The sequence below is a fragment of the Temnothorax longispinosus genome, chromosome 6 (assembly GCF_030848805.1).
Source record: "Temnothorax longispinosus isolate EJ_2023e chromosome 6, Tlon_JGU_v1, whole genome shotgun sequence".
In the NCBI taxonomy this organism is placed as follows: Eukaryota; Metazoa; Arthropoda; class Insecta; order Hymenoptera; family Formicidae; genus Temnothorax; species Temnothorax longispinosus.
In genome coordinates this window covers 10,324,473-10,345,420 of record NC_092363.1, presented here as the reverse complement: position 1 = coordinate 10,345,420, position 20,948 = coordinate 10,324,473, and the positions used below count along the sequence as shown (strand labels likewise).

Genomic DNA, 20,948 nt, shown 5'->3' with positions numbered 1-20,948 from the left:
ACATATACGATACCCGTCAGTCTGTACTTGACTTCCATTGTGCGAACATGATTTTTCGTGTGGCTACGTAAAGACGATGTTCCGAGTTCGATACTTTCACGCAATTTTCGCTAGTGCGTTATGCGATATAGAATTGTGCCGTCGTTGGACATTCTCTGTGTAAAGAACCACTCCTTTTTTTACTTTTTACTTTTTTACTGAGACATACTTATTCTTCATAAATCTTTAGCCTTGCGCATATGGTGTTTCAGTCAAAATTTCATAAGCACTAGACTGAGAATGTGTCGGCGATGGTTCTCTTTCCCTCATCAGGTATTTCGAATTTTTATTTCGTTCTTTTAATTTTACACGGACTAAATAGATATTAATTTCTGTTACTCGTTTTTAAATATTGACAATGTTATTGACCTCATGCTATATTTTTGTTAGATCACTTGATAAGGACCCGAAGCCTAGATCGAAACGTCGTGTAACTATATGTATTGATTGCCAAGTTGTTGTCGAAAGAAATATATTTAGTTTTGGCTTATTCTATTAAAACATAACTTCTTTATATCAATTATAGAAAATAATTATAAAATAACATTAACTTTGTTATTTAATTATTGTTGTAATCTAAAATTACAAATTATTATTAAATTATTTATAATAAAATTATAGAATAGCCTTTCGAAAGACTTCGAGGAAATTGTCTTTCGAAAGACTCCTCAATTTACGCTGACGCGGACGCGGAAGTTCATCAAGCTTCCGCGTCAATCGAACTATTGCGATATGCATAAGAATGTGCGACAACGCATTTCGACACAATATTGCGAGATGCATAGGAATGTGCGACAACGCATTTCGACAATCGCGGAACCGCGGGAGTACAGCGAGATTGCGAATGCGCTCGGTCACTGACCGACCTCATTCGGGGGACCGTCGAACCCGGCAGAAAAGTGCCGACAGGGCATAACTCAAAGCAATATAAGGGACCGTCGAAGAAGCCGCGACGGAGAGTAATACACCGGAGACTCTGCCCGTGACCGTTCTCGTAAGTCGTGTCGCGAAGGTTTACATTATAACAAAGCGCGTGCGAGTTATAGTAATTGTGAAAGGCAATTACAAGTGTAAGTTAGTGAGTGTAACAGGAGCGCTGAAATAAAGCTCCAATATAAAGTAAAACGAAGTGAAGTTCATTTAACGACGCCTACACCCCCGTTCCACCTGCGAACCCGTCCGCTTCCTAGTCTGCCCGCCTGTGCCTACCGAGTCCCAACTCGTAAGGTCAAGAGATCCCGAAAATAATAAACGTTTTGCCGTAAGCCGTCACCAACCGGCGACGCGGCATAACAATTATAAACATTTTTTGTTCTTATATTTTTAAATGATAGGAACACAATATGCATGTCTTTAAAGACTAATACAAATAAAAATTACTTTTCATTCAACCCCACACAATGATGTTACAATCGTCCGGAATATGTTTTTGAACTTTGACTTAAAATTTTTAATAATAAAATGCCAAAAATAAATAAGTAATAATTATTATAATAAGCAAAAATAACGAAACTCAAATATAACTTAAAAGAAAAAGTACTTACTTGCAGTGGATATATTATATTAAAAGTTTAAGATTGTCGGAAGAAACTACCTTACGGCCTCAAAAACATATTTTATTTATTGCACACGTCCACTCAATACCCAGGCTGCAGGCGTTCTGAGACACGTTATAGCTTGTTCAGCTTCATCCGTTAACCAACAGACACATGCGCATCTATGCCTATAACTATAGGTATTTGAGTTGTTACTTTCGCCCCGCGTTACTTTTGACCCCGCTCTACCCTACTTAGATATAATTTTGTTTTTTAAATTATGACAGTCTAAAATATTACAATAATCTATCTTAGAAAATTGAGTGATAAAATATTGCTTTAAATTTTTGTTTTTATTTTTAATGAAAGGAAAACAATTTTTAAAAATTGTTTCCATCTTCACAAAAAAATCAAATATATCCGGTTTAACAAAAAACAATGTTTCTATCTTGTGTAACGCCTAAGTAAAACTAAATTATTATATTTAACATTTTGAACTTTTTTTGATCTGACAGATAATATACAGTTATCACAATAAGTCATATTCTTTTTTATATTTGCAATTATATATCCTGCTATATATATATTGTACAGTACATTAAGTTTAATATTATTAAACACAATAGTACTATTAGATGGAATTGGTGAAAATAACTCATTAGGGGGAAGTGGTGGTCATTGATACAGTCATCATATCTCTGCATGAGAAACATCTAAGAAGGTCACGTATCTATGCATAGATAGCATTATGATACACAAATAACCTAACCAAATTTCGTACGCGAGCAGTAGCCATTGATGAATAACAGGTATAAACGTGTTTTGCATACTTTCAGGTAAATATTTTCAAAGTCTTTAAAGCGTGATTTTTCACATTAATCTGATTAATACTAAATAAATATTTCGTCAAAAGTAAGAAACAGTATATCTCTTATGTTGTGTGATGATAGTCTGATTCGTGTTGCGCCGAGTGAGATTAGAAATAAAAAAATAGCAACAGTTGACAAGGATAACAAGCACGTAGATCGCAAGGATAACAGGAACGTAGAACGCAAGGATGAATGGCGCGCAGATCAAGGATGTTTAGTGCGCAGATCACAGGAACGTAGAACGCAAGGATGAATGGCGCGCAAATCACAGGAACGTAGAACGCAAGGATGAATGGCGCGCAGAGCAAGGATGTCTAGCGCGCAGATCACAGGAACGTAGAACGCAAGGATGAATGGCGCGCAGATCAAGGATGTCTAGCGCGCAGATCACAGGAACGTAAAACGCAAGGATGAATGGCGCGCAGAGCAAGGATGTCTAGCGCGCAGATCACAAGAACGTAAAACGCAAGGATGAATGGCGCGCAGAGCAAGGATGTCTAGCGCGTAGATCGCAAAAGCCTTCGTAACAAAAGTAGTTTTAGAACACGGAATACCGGAGAAAATTCTCACGGACCAAGGAACAAATTTCACAAGCAAGATATTTAAGAACATGTGCAAGCTACTAAAAATCGAAAAAATACAGACAACAGCATATCATCCCGAGAGTAACGGAGCGCTAAAAAGATCGCATCGTACTCTAGCAGAATACCTGAGACATTACATAAACAAGGACCAAACCGACTGGGATGAGTGGATACCCTACGCATGGTTCACGTATAATACGACGCCTCATGCGACGACAGGACTTACACTTGTCTACGGACACCAAGCGAACCTACCGACAGCCCTAACGAGGCCCCCGAAACTAACGTATTCGTACGAAGATTACGCGAAAGAATTACGAGAACGAATACGCGCAACGAATCAAGTCGCGAGAGAGCATACCAAAGAAGAGAAAGAAAAAGCAAAGCAGCAATTCGACAAAAAATGCAATAAGGAAACATTCTCAAAGTAGGAGACAAGGTACTGTTACACGACGAAACAGTACGACGGGGACGATCTAAAAAACTCGATTCGCAATGGGTAGGACCGTACGTGATCGTGGAAAAACACAGCGACGTAAACTACACCATCAAAGTAAAACGTAAGACGATACGCGTACATGCAAATCGGCTAAAAGCATTCATCGAGGAATAAGGCTCACGCGCAACAGAACATTAAGCAGTAGAAATAAGCAGAAAAAAAAAATATATATAGCATACATATAGTAGTAAGATTTACCAAAAACATTACTCCCGACGAGGACGAACCAGGACCACGTCCCTCTGTCCTGTTGCGGAGTGTAGCGTCACCCGCAACGGAGGGATGGGCACCACAGTACCAGGGCGGGCCACCTCATCATAAGGAGGAGGGGGCGATAGACGCGCCTCGTCCCTCTCGCTCTCCCTCGCCTCGCGATCCGCAGCAGCCGCTGCCCGAAAAGCCCTCTTCCAATATTCGCGCTGACAGGCATCGCAGAAATAAGGTGTAAAATATTGCGTACACCGAAAGCACCGCATAGTTAAGAAGCAGCAAATAGAAAGCACCAAACACTGCTCGAAAGTAGCAGCCAACTGATGCGAAATTAAGCAGAAAAATTAAAAAAGGAAATCCGACACGGACAGACGTCAGCAAAATTTACATTAACCACGGCGGGGAACACGAGGCCCCAGGACTATCAAACGAAAACGCAATTCGATGAAAAAAAAAAGAGATAAAATGGATAACGCTACGCGTCCACGCTAACCGTTGAAAGCTTTATCGAAAATTAAAAAGGCAGAGAGAGGAAGCATAAGCAAAAGACGTAGCATAAGGACAGCAGTAATGAAAATAAACAAAACTTACAACTAATCATGGCGAGGGGTACCACGCCCCAGATCAGTCAGCATACGGGAACGAAGCGCAACCAACGTCAGAAATAATACCATGGTATCAGGCGGCGTACGTTGATCACGCCCCACCAAGAATTCACGCATACCGACACCGTAACGCACACGAGCGTGAACAAGGTCCGGAACCCCCGACCTGTCGGGAACTACCAAAGCCGGCCCACCAGCCTCCTCAGCCTCCTCACCAGCCCGAATCTCATTCGGGTCCACAGCGCCAGCCCGAACCGGCACATATTCAAGCGGGGGCATATGGAGAAATTAAAAATTTACGAGACCGGTGACAGACTCAGACTGAAGCGACTCGTAAAGCAATATAAAAGTAGAAATCCGTGGACAGACATAGTCAGCAGAAAATGCGACAAAAATAACACCAAGTCCAAAATAGTATTCCCGTTACAGGACACCGATCATCATCTTTCACCTAGCGGGCGAAATGTCATCCGAACCGATGCCCCCGTACGAGGTGACGTCATTTAGCGACGAGCCAGGAATTTATTTTGAGAAAATCGGGACAATGCAACTACAAGAAAATACATGGAAATTGGCTATCCGAATCGAAGTAGCGGCGTTTGGAATAAGATACCGCCAGTTCCAACATTACCTTGGATGAATAAAAAATTTATGCGATCACGTAAAGGACGATAACCGAGACATATGTAATAACATGCTCTGCATAACCGAGGACGAAAATACGAAACTGACGCAACTGATAATACGACTGCAAACTATTTACAAAGTACCGACGAGCCAACGCGGACTGATAGACGCGATAGGAACCATAGGTAAAACATTATTTGGAACGATGGACGCCGACGATGAGAAACACATACAAGAACAGTTAGAATTAATGCAAAACCAACAAAATGTCATGCGACACGCGGCGAAAAGTCAGATTAAAATTATAAACGCGACGTTAGGACAGAGCGCTAGAGCAAGCTATTAACAAAAACGAAAACCTGCTAGCGAATGTAACCAGACGAGTACAGGAACGAGTGTCGAATTTAGCACACCGCGAGGAAATAGATGAACACCTGTTAGCAATAACTGCGATAATCAACAAATTAATAAACGATGTAGAAGACGTCTTAGCGTACCTCACCTATTCTAAGAGCGGAATAGTACTCGTGCGACTACTTCCCCTCGAAAATATTATAACCGAATTGAGAGAAGCGACAACTCACCTATCCCAAGGAGCTCATTTTCCTTTTAAAATACAAACCGAAAATTGGAATAAAATTCAAGAGTTTATGGAAATAAATGCTTATTACGATAACCCCAACGTATACACAATCCTGACCTTCCCTATTGTCACGTATCCAAAGTACGAAATTATAAGAATAAACCCCCTGCCGGTACATGACGGTAAAAACATATTTGTAATACCGAAAACTACGTACGACCTACTAGCTATTGATAAGGAAAACCGAAATTATGTAACACTGAAAGAAGATGATTTGAATAAATGTAAACACTCCGGCACAACGTTTGTATGTAACACAAATCACCCGGTATACTTCATAACGCCGCATGCACCCTGCGAGGTGCAGATATATATAAGAGCGGAAGAGGACAATTGCGAGCGTCGCCACATTCTCTCAACCGTAACATTTTGGATAACCTTAGCGGAGCCACAGGCATGGTTGTTTTCCACACCGTACAAACAGAGTATAACTATTCAATGCAACAATCAAAGAGAACATAAAATCGACATTAATCGAACGGGAAGAATCAAATTAACTGACAATTGCAAGCTAACCACGACAAACCTGACCCTACGAACGAAAAAACGAGGGCACACGACGCACGTGCAAATGCACCTACCACAATTCAATTTAACCTTCAAACAAGTAACTGCAGAAACTCAACAACGAAATAGCGACAGAATTAAAACTAGAACCGGTAATCAAAAACCCCGGGGAACTAACAAAATTAAGCCTAAACCTAAACGAGATAAATCAAGAAGTAGAAGACAGCCAAGCCGGTTTCTTATCAAATAAATACATAATGTACCCCGTAGGATCCCTATTTTTAATCATAATAATAACAGGGATCATAGTCGCGATAACATGGATAGCGAAAAGGAAAACGAACAAGAGTACGTGACGCGATTTCCTCACACAACGAAAATCATAACAAGATAATAATAATAATGAAAAAAAAAAAATTTGTCTTGAACACATATGTCAATAAATACGAAAAACTTCAATTTGAAATCTCAGTTTTTCTTTCCCCCAGGGGGAAGGGATGTTGTGAGGCGGAAGTCGCCGTGTCTTGATTGCGACACATAGCTGTCAGCGCGCATACCAAATATTGCCAAACTCACCTGAGGTGGCATTCCGGGTGTCGCAAGCGGCTTCCAGGTCGCTCACCCGGAAGCAAAAGCGCTGACAGCTAAGTCAGCATCGCGAAGAGATAAAAAGCCCGCCCTTCCGAGAAGCGGCGGGCAGTCTAGAACGCAAGGCTAATCGCGCGCGACCAACGTAACTTATCCTATTGTGAACGCCCGCAAGTCAGGGCAGCGAAATTAACGAAGCTATTGTATCAAGTGACCAAAGGTTTTTATTAAAATATTATTAAACAAGAATCTGGCAACATTATTCCTCCTTCCTCCCGGCGGATCCAAAAGAACTCAGTGCCGATCCCTCGAATCAGAGGTACGGCACGACAAATTAATTATTTATTAAATTTATTTTTCGAGACTTTAAATTAATTATTAAAAATGTATTTATATCTTTGCGAGACATAAAATCAATTTAAATAAAAAGATTTGTTTGTATAAAGTCATTTAAAAGTTATGTTGTTATACAACGTTACATTTTTCATGCATTGTATTCAAGCATTTAAACATTTAAATATTTTAGCATTTACTGCTACGTCAACAAATATTTCTCTTTTCCTTTTGAATGTATTCAAGATTATTTTCCAGATAAGTTTTATAAAACGTTTTTACTTTTTTTATAATTTTTGTTATTCTTAATTTTTTAAGAATGATACTTTGTGTTATATTTTATTTTCAGTGAGAAGTTTTTGTTTCCCACCTGTGAACATTGCTTATGACATGTTTTGTGTACAACATATACAAATGTTTTACGATACTGTATAAGGTTATATCTTATACATAGATGGATCTACGACATAATATGAGATTTAAAGTATTTGGATTAAAAAAAGAAAAGAGTGAAATAACGAAAGAAGGAAAGAAAAAAGAAAGTTTAAAAGAAAGAAGGAAAGAGAAAGAGAATAGGAGAGTGAATAAACATGGGCAAAAGATGAAAAAATTGACTGATTCGCTTACTGCTTAAATTATACTGTTTATGTTCTGTATTTTTCTGTGTGAGCTTTACTTGTGCCAAATTTTTATTGAAAATTATTTTATAAAGTAAATAAGTTTGTTTGTTATTGTATTTATAGACAAATTAGTATATGGTTCTTTACGATATATATATATATGTATTGCTAATTACTTTAATGTACTACATCATGGATATTATATTATTCATCTGCATTACAGTATTGATTGTCTTCGAAAAGAACAAGATATAATGGATGATTAAGTGTAATAAGTAAAACTTGCAGTAGCGGTAGAAATTAATAAAAGAGGTAATTTTTAATATCTTAAAATATAAATATATTAAAGTTAGATGCTAGGTAATTAAATTTATAAACTTTACAATAGTTTTATAAAATGTATATGGTAATACTTATAATTGATTATAATTTTATGTACAATTGTAAATATTAAAAAAGAAGAATTAAAAATAAATACTACTAATTTTAAATTTTTGCAAAGTCAATATGCTATCCTTTATCGATATTATTATAAATTACATATTAGCACGTTGAAGTTAAAGGATATATAGAAACTAATTAGTATATTAGTTTATATTAATTATAGTATAATATTATTCTCTCTCTCATATTTCACAGTACATATTTTATAGAAGAGAAAAAAAACAAGAAAAATGAATAAGAACGTTTTAAAAAGTAACAGAGCAAAAATTGAGATTTCATATTTCACGAGACAAATACCCCAGGCATTTCAAACTCCCGCGCAGGGTAAATACATTCTTAGAGAACGTATCTCGTACTATTGTCACGGAGATTCTCAAGCATCACAAGTTGTGTGCACGGTGGATGCCTAGGATGCTAGGTGCCTAGGATTTCAGATCTTAAATCATCCTTCATATAGCCCTGACCTTGCTCCTTCTGATTATCATGTGTTTGGATTGAAAAGAGTCGAAAAAGACAGAGATAAAAAAAGAGAAGACAGAGAGAAAAAGTGAGAGATAAAAAGAGAGAGGTAAGCCTTAAAATAATAATTAAACTTATATTATGCATAACTCGTTTACGATAAAGATGATGATAGCGTATTTGTTCGTAATTTTTTACTCTTTCTGATTAGATATTACAAAGTTAAAGATGATGAAAAAGAGGAAAAGGAGACAGAGAAAGAGAGAGATAAAGAGAGAAAAAGAGAAAGAGGGGGAGAGAGAAAGAGAGAGAGGGAGAAGGAAGAGACGAGTAAGCCTTAAAATAATAATTAAACATATATTGTGCGTAACTCGTCGACGATGACACAGGTGATAGCGTGTGGATTCGTAATTTTTTTTTGTTCTCCGTGATTAGATATGACAAATAGTCCAGTCATTTGGTAGTTTTACCTGGAAAGTTTTCCGGGAGTTTTAAAAATTGGTAATTTTATATATTTCGATGTGCTCTTTCCGAATTTCAACTTTGCCACCTCGTATCTTTGCCGCTCGCGCCGCCATATTGGAAAAATGGCGCCTAAAAGCAGTTTTTTGACAATATCTCCTTTCCAACTCATTCCACGATAAAAACATTCATATACAAAATAAAACTAGAGAAAATTTCCTACAATTTATGTAATAACCTTTTTTTTCGTAAAATTAATAGTTTTGGCATACGAGCGCCGCAAAGTGTAGTTCAACACGCGTTTTGGCCTAAAAACTCATTTCCACACCACCTTGAGGTAGAGTAAGCGGCGCGTTTTTTTTACCGTGGTATCCCCAGTAGGCCTAGTCCACATGCAATTCATTATTCTAAAATTTAGCGCATTCTTCTTCGCTTCGCTGTTCTTGATGGACCAGGTGTTGCGAGTTCATCGTCATTAGTACTGATCGAAATGTCACAGACCGAAATTTCTTCCACATCATCCGCGATGGGATTATCAGTTTCATCGCAATCCTCTTTGTTCTCGATTTCATCATACGTTTGCTCGAAAATAGTCTCCGTTTCTTCCTCTTCGTCGCTATCTTGTGATGGAACTTGCGAGTTAATTATCACAGGTACCACTACAATTTGTGCATATAACTGAGCACTTTAACCCAGCCTTTCTGCATTCACAGGCTTTTTGACATCTTTTTTGACATCTTTTTTATTTATTTATTTAGTGCTCCGTTATATGCACGAATTGTAGTGGTACCTGTGATAACTCGCAAGTTCCATCACAAAATAGCGACGAAGAAGAAGAAACGGAGACTATTTTCGAGCAAACGTATGATAAAATCGAGAACGAAGAGGATTGCGATGAAAATGATAATCCCATCGCGGATGATGTGGAAGAAATTTCGGTCTGTGACGTTTCGATCAGTACTAATGACGATGAACTCGCAACACCTAGTCCATCAAGAACAGCGAAGCGAAGAAGAATGCGCTAAATTTTAGAATAGTGAATTGCATGTAGACTAGGCCTACTGGGAATACCACGGTAAAAAAAACGCGCCGCTTACTCTACCTCAAGGTGGTGTGGAAATGAGTTTTTAAGCCAAAACGCGTGTTGAACTACACTTTACGGCGCTCGTACGCCAAAACTATTAATTTTACGGAAAAAAGGTTATTACATAAATTGTAGGAAATTTTCTCTCGTTTTATTTTGTATATCAATGTTTTTATCGTGGAATGAGTCGGAAAGGAGATATTGTCAAAAAACTGCTTTTAGGCGTCATTTTTCCAATATGGCGGCACGAGCGGCAAAGATACGAGGTGGCAAAGTTGAAATTCGGAAAGAGCACATCGAAATATATAAAATTACCAATTTTCAAAACTCCCGGAAAACTTTCCAGGTAACCTCTTCTTTTACGACCAAATGACTGGACTAAAAGATAAAGATACAAACGAAAGGAAAAAAGAAGAGTCGAGAGAGACAAAGAAAAAGAAAAAAAAGAAAACAGAGAGAAAGAGAGAGAGGGGGTAGAGAGAGGGAAAGAGAGGGAAAGAGAGAGCGGGAGTAGTAAGTGGGTAGGTATGGGGCGTCAAAACAAACCCCCTCCACCGACCCCTCCGGCGCCAGGGGCGTGGCCAGACTGTCTGCCCACGTGACCTCGGAGCTCTCTGATTGGCTGCCGTGTGAGGGGTGGGGGTAAAATAGAGCGATTTGATTGGATACCCCATACCTACCCAGCGTTCTGATTGGATACCCCATACCTACCAAGCGTCTGATTGGCCCTCCTTCCCTCCCCTGAGGCGTCTAGTGTCTAGTGATTTTTTTGGGGACTGCACGTGGTGGAAAACTACGAGACAAAAATGGCGGATTCAAATGGAGCGTTTTGATTGGATACTCCATACCTACCCAGCGTCTGATTGGTTCTCCCGCCTAAGGTGTCTAGCGCCTAGTGTCTTTTTTTTTTACTGCACGTGGTGGACGACTACGAAACAAAAATGTCGGATTCAAAATAGTTACTAAATGGCGCGTTTTGATTGGATACCCCATACCTACCCAGTGTCTGATTGGCTCTCCCGCCTAAAGTGTACAGCGTCTTTTTGGGCCTGCACGTGGCGGACGACGCTGAAGTCACGCGGTAAAATAGCGGAAGAGCCGACCAGCGCCATTTTGGTCGGAGCACGTGGTAGACGACGCTAAGCTCAAAAAAGGATATGATGCTAAGATGCCGAAAACGGAAAGTGGAATTTTTAAGAGCGTTTTACCTCGAGGGGAGGGGGAAACAGGAACGGACAGGTTCGCTTTGTGACGTGACGCAATCCAACCCTTTTTTGTATCGAAGAAATTTTATGATTTATGACGGCGTTCTTTTAGGACTTGGGTCTGGTCAGAAACGACCAGGCTTGTATCGAGACGTGACGAATCCAACCCTTTTTTTGTATCAAAGGGTTTTTATGATTTATGACGGTGTTCTTTTTAGGACTTGGGTCTGAACAGAGTTTTTGAAATAAACAAATACGCTTGGTTTCTAAGATTTGCTCATGTATTACTTATTTCCTCCGGAAACGAGGTTGTAAAACAGGAACGGACAGGTTCGCTTTATGACGTCATGCAACTATTCCGTTTTAAATAAAAGTTTTTATTATTGAACGCATTCGAAAAATTTACGATTTAGAAACTGACCAATCCTGAAAAAATAAGAGAAAAAGGAATTTGTCGCGGAGAACGTGAGGATTGAAGAAAAATAGAAAAAAGTAGAAGTTGAAAAAAAAAATGTTTATTACTACAAATTCTTCATAGGAAAAAATACAATTTAGTCGCTTATAAAGTAAGGCTGTAGATAAAATGTTTAAACAATAATGTTATAAAATTTACAATCCGCGATTCGACAAAATTATACGATAGATTTTGGTAAAGCGCAGCAAAATAAGTTCTAACATTACTATATTAAAATACGTATCGAGGAAAGTTAAATCGGTTATTTGCGTACGTACATTAAGCTCGATGTCGAAGTAATTTCCTCTGAGAGTTAATTTCACAATATCCTCATCTATATAACTTTTAGGAAGATTTAACTCTATTTCCTTAATAAGATAACGCGCGCAATTGTTAACATTTTCGGCCACTGATTTTAAATGTAATAAATGTGCATCGATACATTTCGCAATATTTTTCAGCCCGAGAAATGTAGGCTTCTGCATCACAATTGCCACAGCGTATGTTTTTCGTTTCTTCGTCGGTGGACAATTTTCCTCGCCTGTTCGTTTATTCGTCCTGGCAGAAGTATCTTCCTCCTTTTCCTTGTACGCCAGCAATATGGATCTTGCTCCGTAGGCCGAAGTAAAATTGACGGAGATATTGTTAATGAAGATAGAATTCGACTTCAATTTGCTTTCTCCATTTAAATATTCGCTTACGAGTCCCATGTTCTCTTGAAACTGCTGCCACAATTTCTCGTCGAAATAAACGCCGTCCGCACAGTTGCCGGTTAATTTGACCAACGGCACGAAAACTCCCTCGGATGTTGCCTGCAAACCCACATGAATTCTCTTCGTATGGGAGCTGTTGAGTCCATATGTTGTCGATAGCAGCATATGTAATTGCTCGTTTCTTCCCTCGAAGTCACGTCCCTTATCGGGAATCCCTTTATCAGGACTATCGCGAGTGAACATCCGCTTCTCAGAATTATTAGCGTCTTCTCTGTGACTAGCCATTGTTCTTATTTCTTCGTAATATCGGCTGACATACACACGCACTAATCGAAAAGTCAGATGAGAAAGTTATACTTTTTCACTGGCGAACTTGTCGCTTCGAACGTTGGGACTCGAATGATTTTGGCTTCGTAACGTTAGTCAAAACGTTAACTTCGTCTGTAACGTTCTAGAAAAATTAGTCTGCGCGCGCAGATAGAAAATTAGAAAACTTTAGGTTTTTCTAGACTTTTCTAGAATGTTTTAGTTTAAACTAAAAATTCTGATATATAGGTAGTTTATAGGAAGCTAAGAGAATTTGTTAATAAAGTGATCGGCTAAAAATTTTATACGAAAAGCGTAATAGTTAAAAAATTTTTAAATTTTAAATAAAAATATTTCTAAAAAAATAAAGGAACAACAAAAATCTATTCGAGCTTTTTTTATCTTTTTAAATCATTTAATAAAGAATTCTTTGTATGTCCTTAGATAAAAGAAAATAATTTTGTGAACAATAGACGGAAAAGGGTTTATGGAACCTTTCTCCGAAAACTTTTTTCCACCGGAAAGGGAAGGGTAGGAAGAAAGTGTGTGGGAAAGACAGGTAGACAATTTTTGTCACGCCATTCTAGAAGTTTTTGGCTTTTTACACTGGAAGCAATTAATAAATCAATAAATTTCTCAGATGGGATAATAAAACCTTCTAGTTACATGTTGGAACAAAGGCCTTAAATAAAAAAATATAGTTTTATGGTTTTATTGTGAACAAGACGGAAAAGAGTTTATGGGATGAAACCTTTCTCCGAAAACTTTTTTTTTCCACCGGAAAGGGAGGGTAGGGAGAAAGTGAGCAGGAAAGTTTTGAATTTGCTAACCAGGGCCTTAGGTAGACATTTTTTGTCACGCCATTATTCTAAGAAGTTTTTGATCTTTTACACTGGAAGCAATTAATAAATCAATAAATTTCTCAGATGGGAAAATAAAATCTTCTAGTTTCATGTTGGAATAAAGACCTTAAATAAAAGAATATAGTTTTATGGTTTTATTGTGAACAAGACGGAAAAGAGTTTATGGGATGAAACCTTTCTCCGAAAACTTTTTTTTCCACCGGAAAGGGAGGGTAGGGAGAAAGTGAGCAGGAAGGCTTCAAATTTGCTAACCAGGGTCTTAGGTAGACATTTTTTGTTACGCCATTATTCTAGAAGTTTTTGGCTTTTTACACTGGAAGCAATTAATAAATCAATAAATTTCTCAGATAAGAAAATAAAACCTTCTAGTTACATGTTGGAATAAAGGCCTTAAATAAAAGAATATAGTTTTATGGTTTTATTGTGAACAAGATGGAAAAGGGTTTATGACAAAAAATAACTTTTTTGCGAAAACCTTTCTCTTCCACCGGTAATGGAGGGTGGGAAGAAAGTGGGCGGGAAAGCCTCGAATTTGGTAACCAATGGCTCAGCTAGAAAATTTTTGTCACGCCATTTTATTCTAGAAGTTTTTGAAAATATTTTCAACTATAGTCTGTAATACTATAGCTGAGAGTTAGTCCTTACTTGTCCGACCGTACTGGAGTCGTCTTGCAACGCTCTTAGCTAATCAGACAAGTAAAGTGTCGAAAATGTCTCTCCTCGCAACTTTGATCGATTTTTTTAAAGTGAGTTGCAATTTAAGCAAACACTTTAATAAGCAAGTGTTTGTAGAAGTGTTTAATGAGCGGAAGTTTGTAGAAGCAGTGACAATCGTCGAAGAAGCGAATTATGAACTTTTCAAACGTTTCGTGTGTGTGTGCTCCAGTACCCTGTTATGCGTTATGGATGAACTGGGTTACTGCAAGAGAAATCAAAGATTGGTGAATATCATTTTGTGCGAATTAGAAGCGCGTGGAGCTTTTCGTCACGAGGAAGAAGACGCAGAAAGAGAGCATATTGCTAGATTCCTGCGTCGTAACGGAATAGGTAAGTGTTAGAAATAAAAATTGCACCTTAAAATTTTAATATAGTAGAGTTTATCATTAAAATTTAAATTAATTTAATAGAGGAGAACCGCATTGCCGCTGTCCTACCGGTCCGACGAGGACAGAGACGTCGAGCGGAAGAAAACATTGATGAGGAGGCGGTACCAGCACGTAAGTTAAAAATAATAAAATTAATTAATCATTAAAAAAACAAATATTATAAATATTAAATTTTATAGGAAGAGCCAGAATCGTTGCACCACCACCCGCAGACATCATCCCCGTCATCGATTTATCTTCCGGTAAGAGACTAATAATAACACGTAAAAGCTAACACTTGCAATATTTGTATGATAAATCAAATATAATTTATACTGTTTTAGATGACGATGAAGAAGAAGAGGAGGTGGAAGAAGAAGAAGCAGAACAAGAAGAGGAGGTGAGAATTGTGGGCTCACCCGATTCGGTCATATTTACGCCGCGTGGTAAGTTTTTAAAAAATAAGATAAGATAAAAATTTAGCGGCGAATAAAAGAAATAACGATATGTTACATTTTACCAGAGTTGGGCACATTTCATTCGAATAACGAATTAAGAATAAATTATTCGAATAAAATATCATTTGAATAAAATTTCATTCGTATGTGTCTCATTCGTAACATAGTCAACTACATTTTATTCGGATAAATCTTCATTCATAACGTGACGAATGATTTTTCATCCGAATAAATCTTTATTCATAAAATACGAATAAAACTTTATTCGGAATTTATATATATATACAAATAAATTTTTATTCGAATTAATGCTCAATCGTACGATACGAATAAAGTTTGATTCGAATAAATACCAGTATGTCTTATTTATGTCTCAAATGTTGGCGCTCGCGCCGCTCGCTTTCATCAATAACAATAACTATCGTAGGTACAAGCGTTTGACCGTGTAACGGTCACCATGATATATCCAGTATTACTGTTTTGGCTTTATTCGATCCAGAGTAGTGTTATTCTGTTGTCTGATGTGTGTGGATCGACGATCGACACACAAATTATAGTGAAGTAAAAATATTTTATTAATCAAAGGTAAGATATTTAAATTTGATTGTGGATCAAATCCCAGAGAATTAGGTTCAATTTGACGTGGAATACCACATATATGTTTTGCTTATTTTTATATATTATACATTATTTTAGTTAGCATGGCTGAATCTGGAACAAACACTGTACCAGACTCTCACTCTCAGACAACGTCCTCGCCCTCGCAGATGAAACAGTCTGAAAACGAAAATGATGGTGCGGATAATACCGAAAATAGCAGAGATTCACCTTCAGTGAATACAATCACCTCGAACATGGCAATCTTAGATGGAAAGTATTTCAAAATTGTACAGGGTAAAAATTCCTTGAAAACTAACGACGTAGTGGCTACATGTGTAGCATGCTTACCAAAGATTGTTGAAGTGAAAGGTGCATTAACATCGACATCAAATTTCAAATCACACCTGAAACGAAGGCACGACAGTAATTTGGTGAAGGAATATGAAAAATATTGCAAAGAAAAACGAGCCAAATTATCTGCATCGGACTGTTCTGATGAAAATCAACTTGCATCTCGCAAGAAACGCAAACTGCTGAGCTTACAGGAACAATTGGACGAAAATATAACTCAATTCGTTATTCACTCTATGACCCCATTAAGGATAGTAGATGATCCTTATTTCCAAGCTATATTTGATCATCTTCAAGTTAAAGCCCGCGGAAAACCAATAACGGTACTAAGTCGACGCTCTCTTGGTAGAAGAATAAAAGATTTGTATGAAAGCAATACCAAATCTATTAAAAAAATTTTAACTGAAGAAGCGCAATATATTTGTACCACAGCTGATGTGTGGTCTTCGAAGAAAAGAAGTTTTTTAGGAGTAACTGCACACTGGATTAACATTAATTCGTTAAAGAGACAATCTGCAGTTTTGGCCTGCCGGAGATTCCAAGGAACACACAGTTTCGATAGGATTGCTGAGATGTTATGCGATATTCATTCCGAGTTTGGTTTAGATTCGTCAAAAATATTAGCTACTGTCACTGATAATGCTAGTAACTTTGCTAAAGCTTTCAGGGTTTTTGGTGTAAAACTTTGTAACTTTCAAAGGGACGTTGATGGTGAAAATAATGAATTTTCGGATACATCAGCAGATGAAGAAAGCGACGATGAGGATTTTCAATCAATTCCGATGGGTAATATTTTTTTCACCAGTTTAAAATTAATGCTGCACCTGCACTATTACTAAAAATGAAGCCAAAATTAATTATATTACGATTCAATTTATATATTATATTATGTATGCATAACATTACAATTTCTAGATCCTGATGAAGAATGTGCTTTAGAGCCAAATAAGCCTCTGCCACATCTCAGGTGTTGTGCACATACGCTCAATCTTTGTGTCGTGAGCGATGCCATAAAAGCTATCAACAGCTTTCCATCGCTATTATCAGTGCATGAACAGGCAATGGCCAAATGTACGGTGTTATGGAGATTCGTCGGACGTCCAAAGTCTGCAGAAATACTAATGGACATATTAGGTCATACGTTGAGCAGGCCAGGTGAAACTAAGTGGAATTCATTGTATGATTCTCTGCGCCAAATTGTAAAAATTCGTGATAAGTTTCCTCAGTTAAGTCGAGCGCTCAATATCAAGAATACTTTAAAGGAGACTGATTTTATTTACATTGAGGAACATCTGTCATGTGTCGCTCCTGTTGCTGAAGCTCTCGATATTCTGCAAGGGGAAAATAATGTATATTACGGAATTGTTCTCCCTTGCCTTTTCGCATTACGTAAAAAATTACAAGTTTTACAAAACAAGGAGTTGAAATATTGTAGACCACTATCGGATGCTCTTTTGGAAAGTGTCGAAAGACGATTTAAAGATTTCTTTGACATGTCTGCGGTATCAGCACAGAATGCTGCAATTGCCACATTGTCATATCCAAGGTTCAGAAATCAATGGTTGTCATGCATTGGCCTTGAATCAGCTCAGATACTATCACTTTTTAAAAAAGCAGTTGCAGCAGAGAGTAATTGTGTAGAAGTTTCCGAAAAAGAAACGGATCCGTTTGACGATTACTTTGATTTTGCAATGGAATCACAATCAGCAGCTTGCGGAGATTCATGTACGATAGATATGGTAGTTTCAAAGTATTTAAGTGACAATACTCGAGAAGTTTCAATGCTCAAATCTTATCCAGCAATAAAAAAAGTATTTGTGCGTTATAATACACCACTGCCGTCCTCTGCCCCCGTTGAACGATTATTTTCCTACACTACCATGACAAATGTTCCAAAAAGTAGTAAGCTGTCAGATAAAATGTTCGAAATGAAAGTTGTTTTGAAGGGAAATTATTCTAAATCTTAGGTAAACGAGTAAGAATTATTAGATTTTTTTTACATTGAGAGCTGCAGTACCGTGTAGTCAACTGCCTAATGAAAGTGGCAATAATAGATGCAATTATAATGCTGCGATTTAAGATAATGTATTTTCGTAACGTTAACAAAAAGTGATTGTTAATTATTAGGTATACTGTATTCACATATAAGCATATGCAAACTTATTTTAAGTTTATTATACTAGATCCACACGCAATACATCATAAACCAGCCTTATTCACCTCATTGACCGGCTCATGAGTTATTGACCGAGGTCAATCGAAGATGTGGAGACATTTTTATTTTACTTTTTTGTTTTTTTGCAATTAATTTTTTTTAAATTTGTTATAGACACAAAAACTACGTTTTTCAAGTATTATTTTTTTTTATCTTTTATGATGTTATACAAAGCAATAAATGTAAAAAGAAAAAGTTCTCTAACAAAAAAACTTTCTCTCCTTGTATCGTAGCTAAAATCAATGTTTGAGCTTCCAAAAAAACTCCGACTCAAAACTAGCTATTTCTTTAAATTTTCCTTGTTTTTTAATCTTATAGCCTTATATTCTACCGAAATTTTATGCAATAAAATTTTATTCGTCACTTGTACATAAGAATTTATTCGAATAAATTTTTATCTGCAAGTCAGAAATACAATTTTATTCGAATAATTTTTTATCTGTGATTTACGAATAAAATATTGTCCAAATAAAAAATCATTCGCCAGACATGAATATTTTTTTATTCGAACAATATTTTATTCGGATAAAAAATTATTCAAATAAAATTGTATTTCTGATTTGCAGATAAAAATTTATTCGAATATATCCTTATTTACAAGTAACGAATAAAATTTTATCGCATAAAATTTTATTCTCACTCTTATCTAAATAAAGTTTTATCTAAATAATGCCCAACACTGCATTTTACCAGAAAGGGAAGTAGAAGAAGAAGAACAAGAATCGGAATCAGATGATGTTTCCACGATCGACGATGTAATCGACCGAATATTGATGGAAGACGACGATGAGGAGGAGGAAGAGGAAGGGGAGGAGGAAGAGGAGAAGAAGAACAAGAAGTTCGAAACGCAGAAGAGTCGCAGGAGGTGATGGACGAGGTGGAGGAGGAGGAGGAGGGGGAGGAGAGTGATGATAATATCAATAATATTGACGATGATATTATTAGTGAAACCGATGACGATGACGATGACGACGACGACGACGAGAGATACGCACCTAACAATTATGAAGGTAATAATATTTGACTATTATATTTTTAATTCCGTAATTTTTATCGTTTTAATCACAAGTAATTATTTCTGATTAGATGTTTCTAACTCGCCGGTTCGACCCTTGTCTCCGGAAAATTAATAAGAGACAAAGATTCAAAAAAAAAAAAAAGAACGTCGACTTACACTAGTGATAAAAGCAACTAAAGGTGAGTTACCTGTCAGCTATCCTCTCTAGGCTCCATTGCATTTTTCTTTGATCTTTCCTTTAAGGTCATGTCATTCTCTATTCTTTTCATCCTCCCTTTTAACACATTCTTCTTCTGCATACCTCTCTTTTTCTTACTCTATCTTTTAATCTAACTAAAACCATATTCTCTTTCCCCGTCTTTCTTCCTATCTCTTTTACCTCCTTTATTCCTCCCTCCTCACCCATCTCTAGCCATAGCTTCTCTACTGCTTTCTTTCGCCTTCTCTCCTCTACCTACACCCCTTTCACTACTACACTCCTCCTACTGTCTCTCTCTTCTAACTCTCTCTACCTTTCTAGCTCTCTTACCTTCGCTTCCATTACTTTATCTCTTTTTCCTATCTCCCACTTTCCTTCCTCTTCCACTTCTCCCTGCCCTTCCTTCCTCCCATCTCTCCATCTCTTAACTAATAAATTTATATATTAGTTAACTTCTTTATATACACTACCGGTCATTAATTTCAAAATACCTCTATATTTGTTAATTTCTCTGTAAACGATGAACATGATACATGTGTTTTGTACAGAAATAAATACATTTGCTGTTATAAACACTTTCAACATTTGCATGTATTGCATTTTTATATATTATATATATAAAAATGCGATGCATGCAAGTGAAATGTTTATAACAATAAGTGCATTCATTTCTGTGCAAAACACGTATCATGATGTTCATCCTTTACAGAGAAATCAACGAATCTGTTATATTGAAATTAATGAGCGGTAGTGTATATAAAGAAGTTAACTAATATATAAATTTAAATATATAACCAATATAATAAATATTTTTATAATATATTATACCTTTCTCTATTTTGTTCCTTCTCTTGTCCTTCTTTCTTCTTCTTCTATCTCTATATCTTTCTCTCGTCTTAAAATACTTTTTATTTTTTTATAAACAGCTTAAGGGGATGCTAAAGCTAAGGCCGAACTTCCTCGACGTCGGTAATGTCAACTCTGTCAACTAAAGCAAAGGCCGAACTGATATTGGAGACCTTGCGTGGTGACAACGCGAAACTCCGGTTTCAGTGTTACCAACTTATTTCAGGTTCTATGAAGTGGTGTATGTCTGTACACGTACACACACCACTGAATTGCTCACACGGACGCACGGTAGAGAGACATATGCTATAGACGCGGCAACGCCGCGCGGCGTTGCCGCGTCTTGGATTCTTTAGCAATACGGCCTGAATCTGAAAATGCTTTCTGGCCGTCTGTAGCAGAAGGCAGTAACGTATCAAGGCTGATAAGCACCCGCTTTTTATAAATTACATATATTCTTATGCACACATGTGCGTATATATATATAATATGTATCTAATTATTATGTGTATGTTTATAAGTAGATA

At 37.1% G+C, this 20,948-nt stretch overlaps 1 protein-coding gene across 1 annotated transcript; it reads right to left on the bottom strand.

The window, feature by feature from the left end:
• Positions 1 to 11,922: 11,922 nt before the first annotated feature.
• Positions 11,923 to 12,765, bottom strand: LOC139814914 (uncharacterized). Its single transcript, XM_071781437.1, has one exon. It carries the CDS (start codon positions 12,763 to 12,765, stop codon positions 11,923 to 11,925), a length of 843 nt encoding a protein of 280 aa, XP_071637538.1.
• Between the last annotated feature and the right edge of the window lie 8,183 nt (positions 12,766 to 20,948).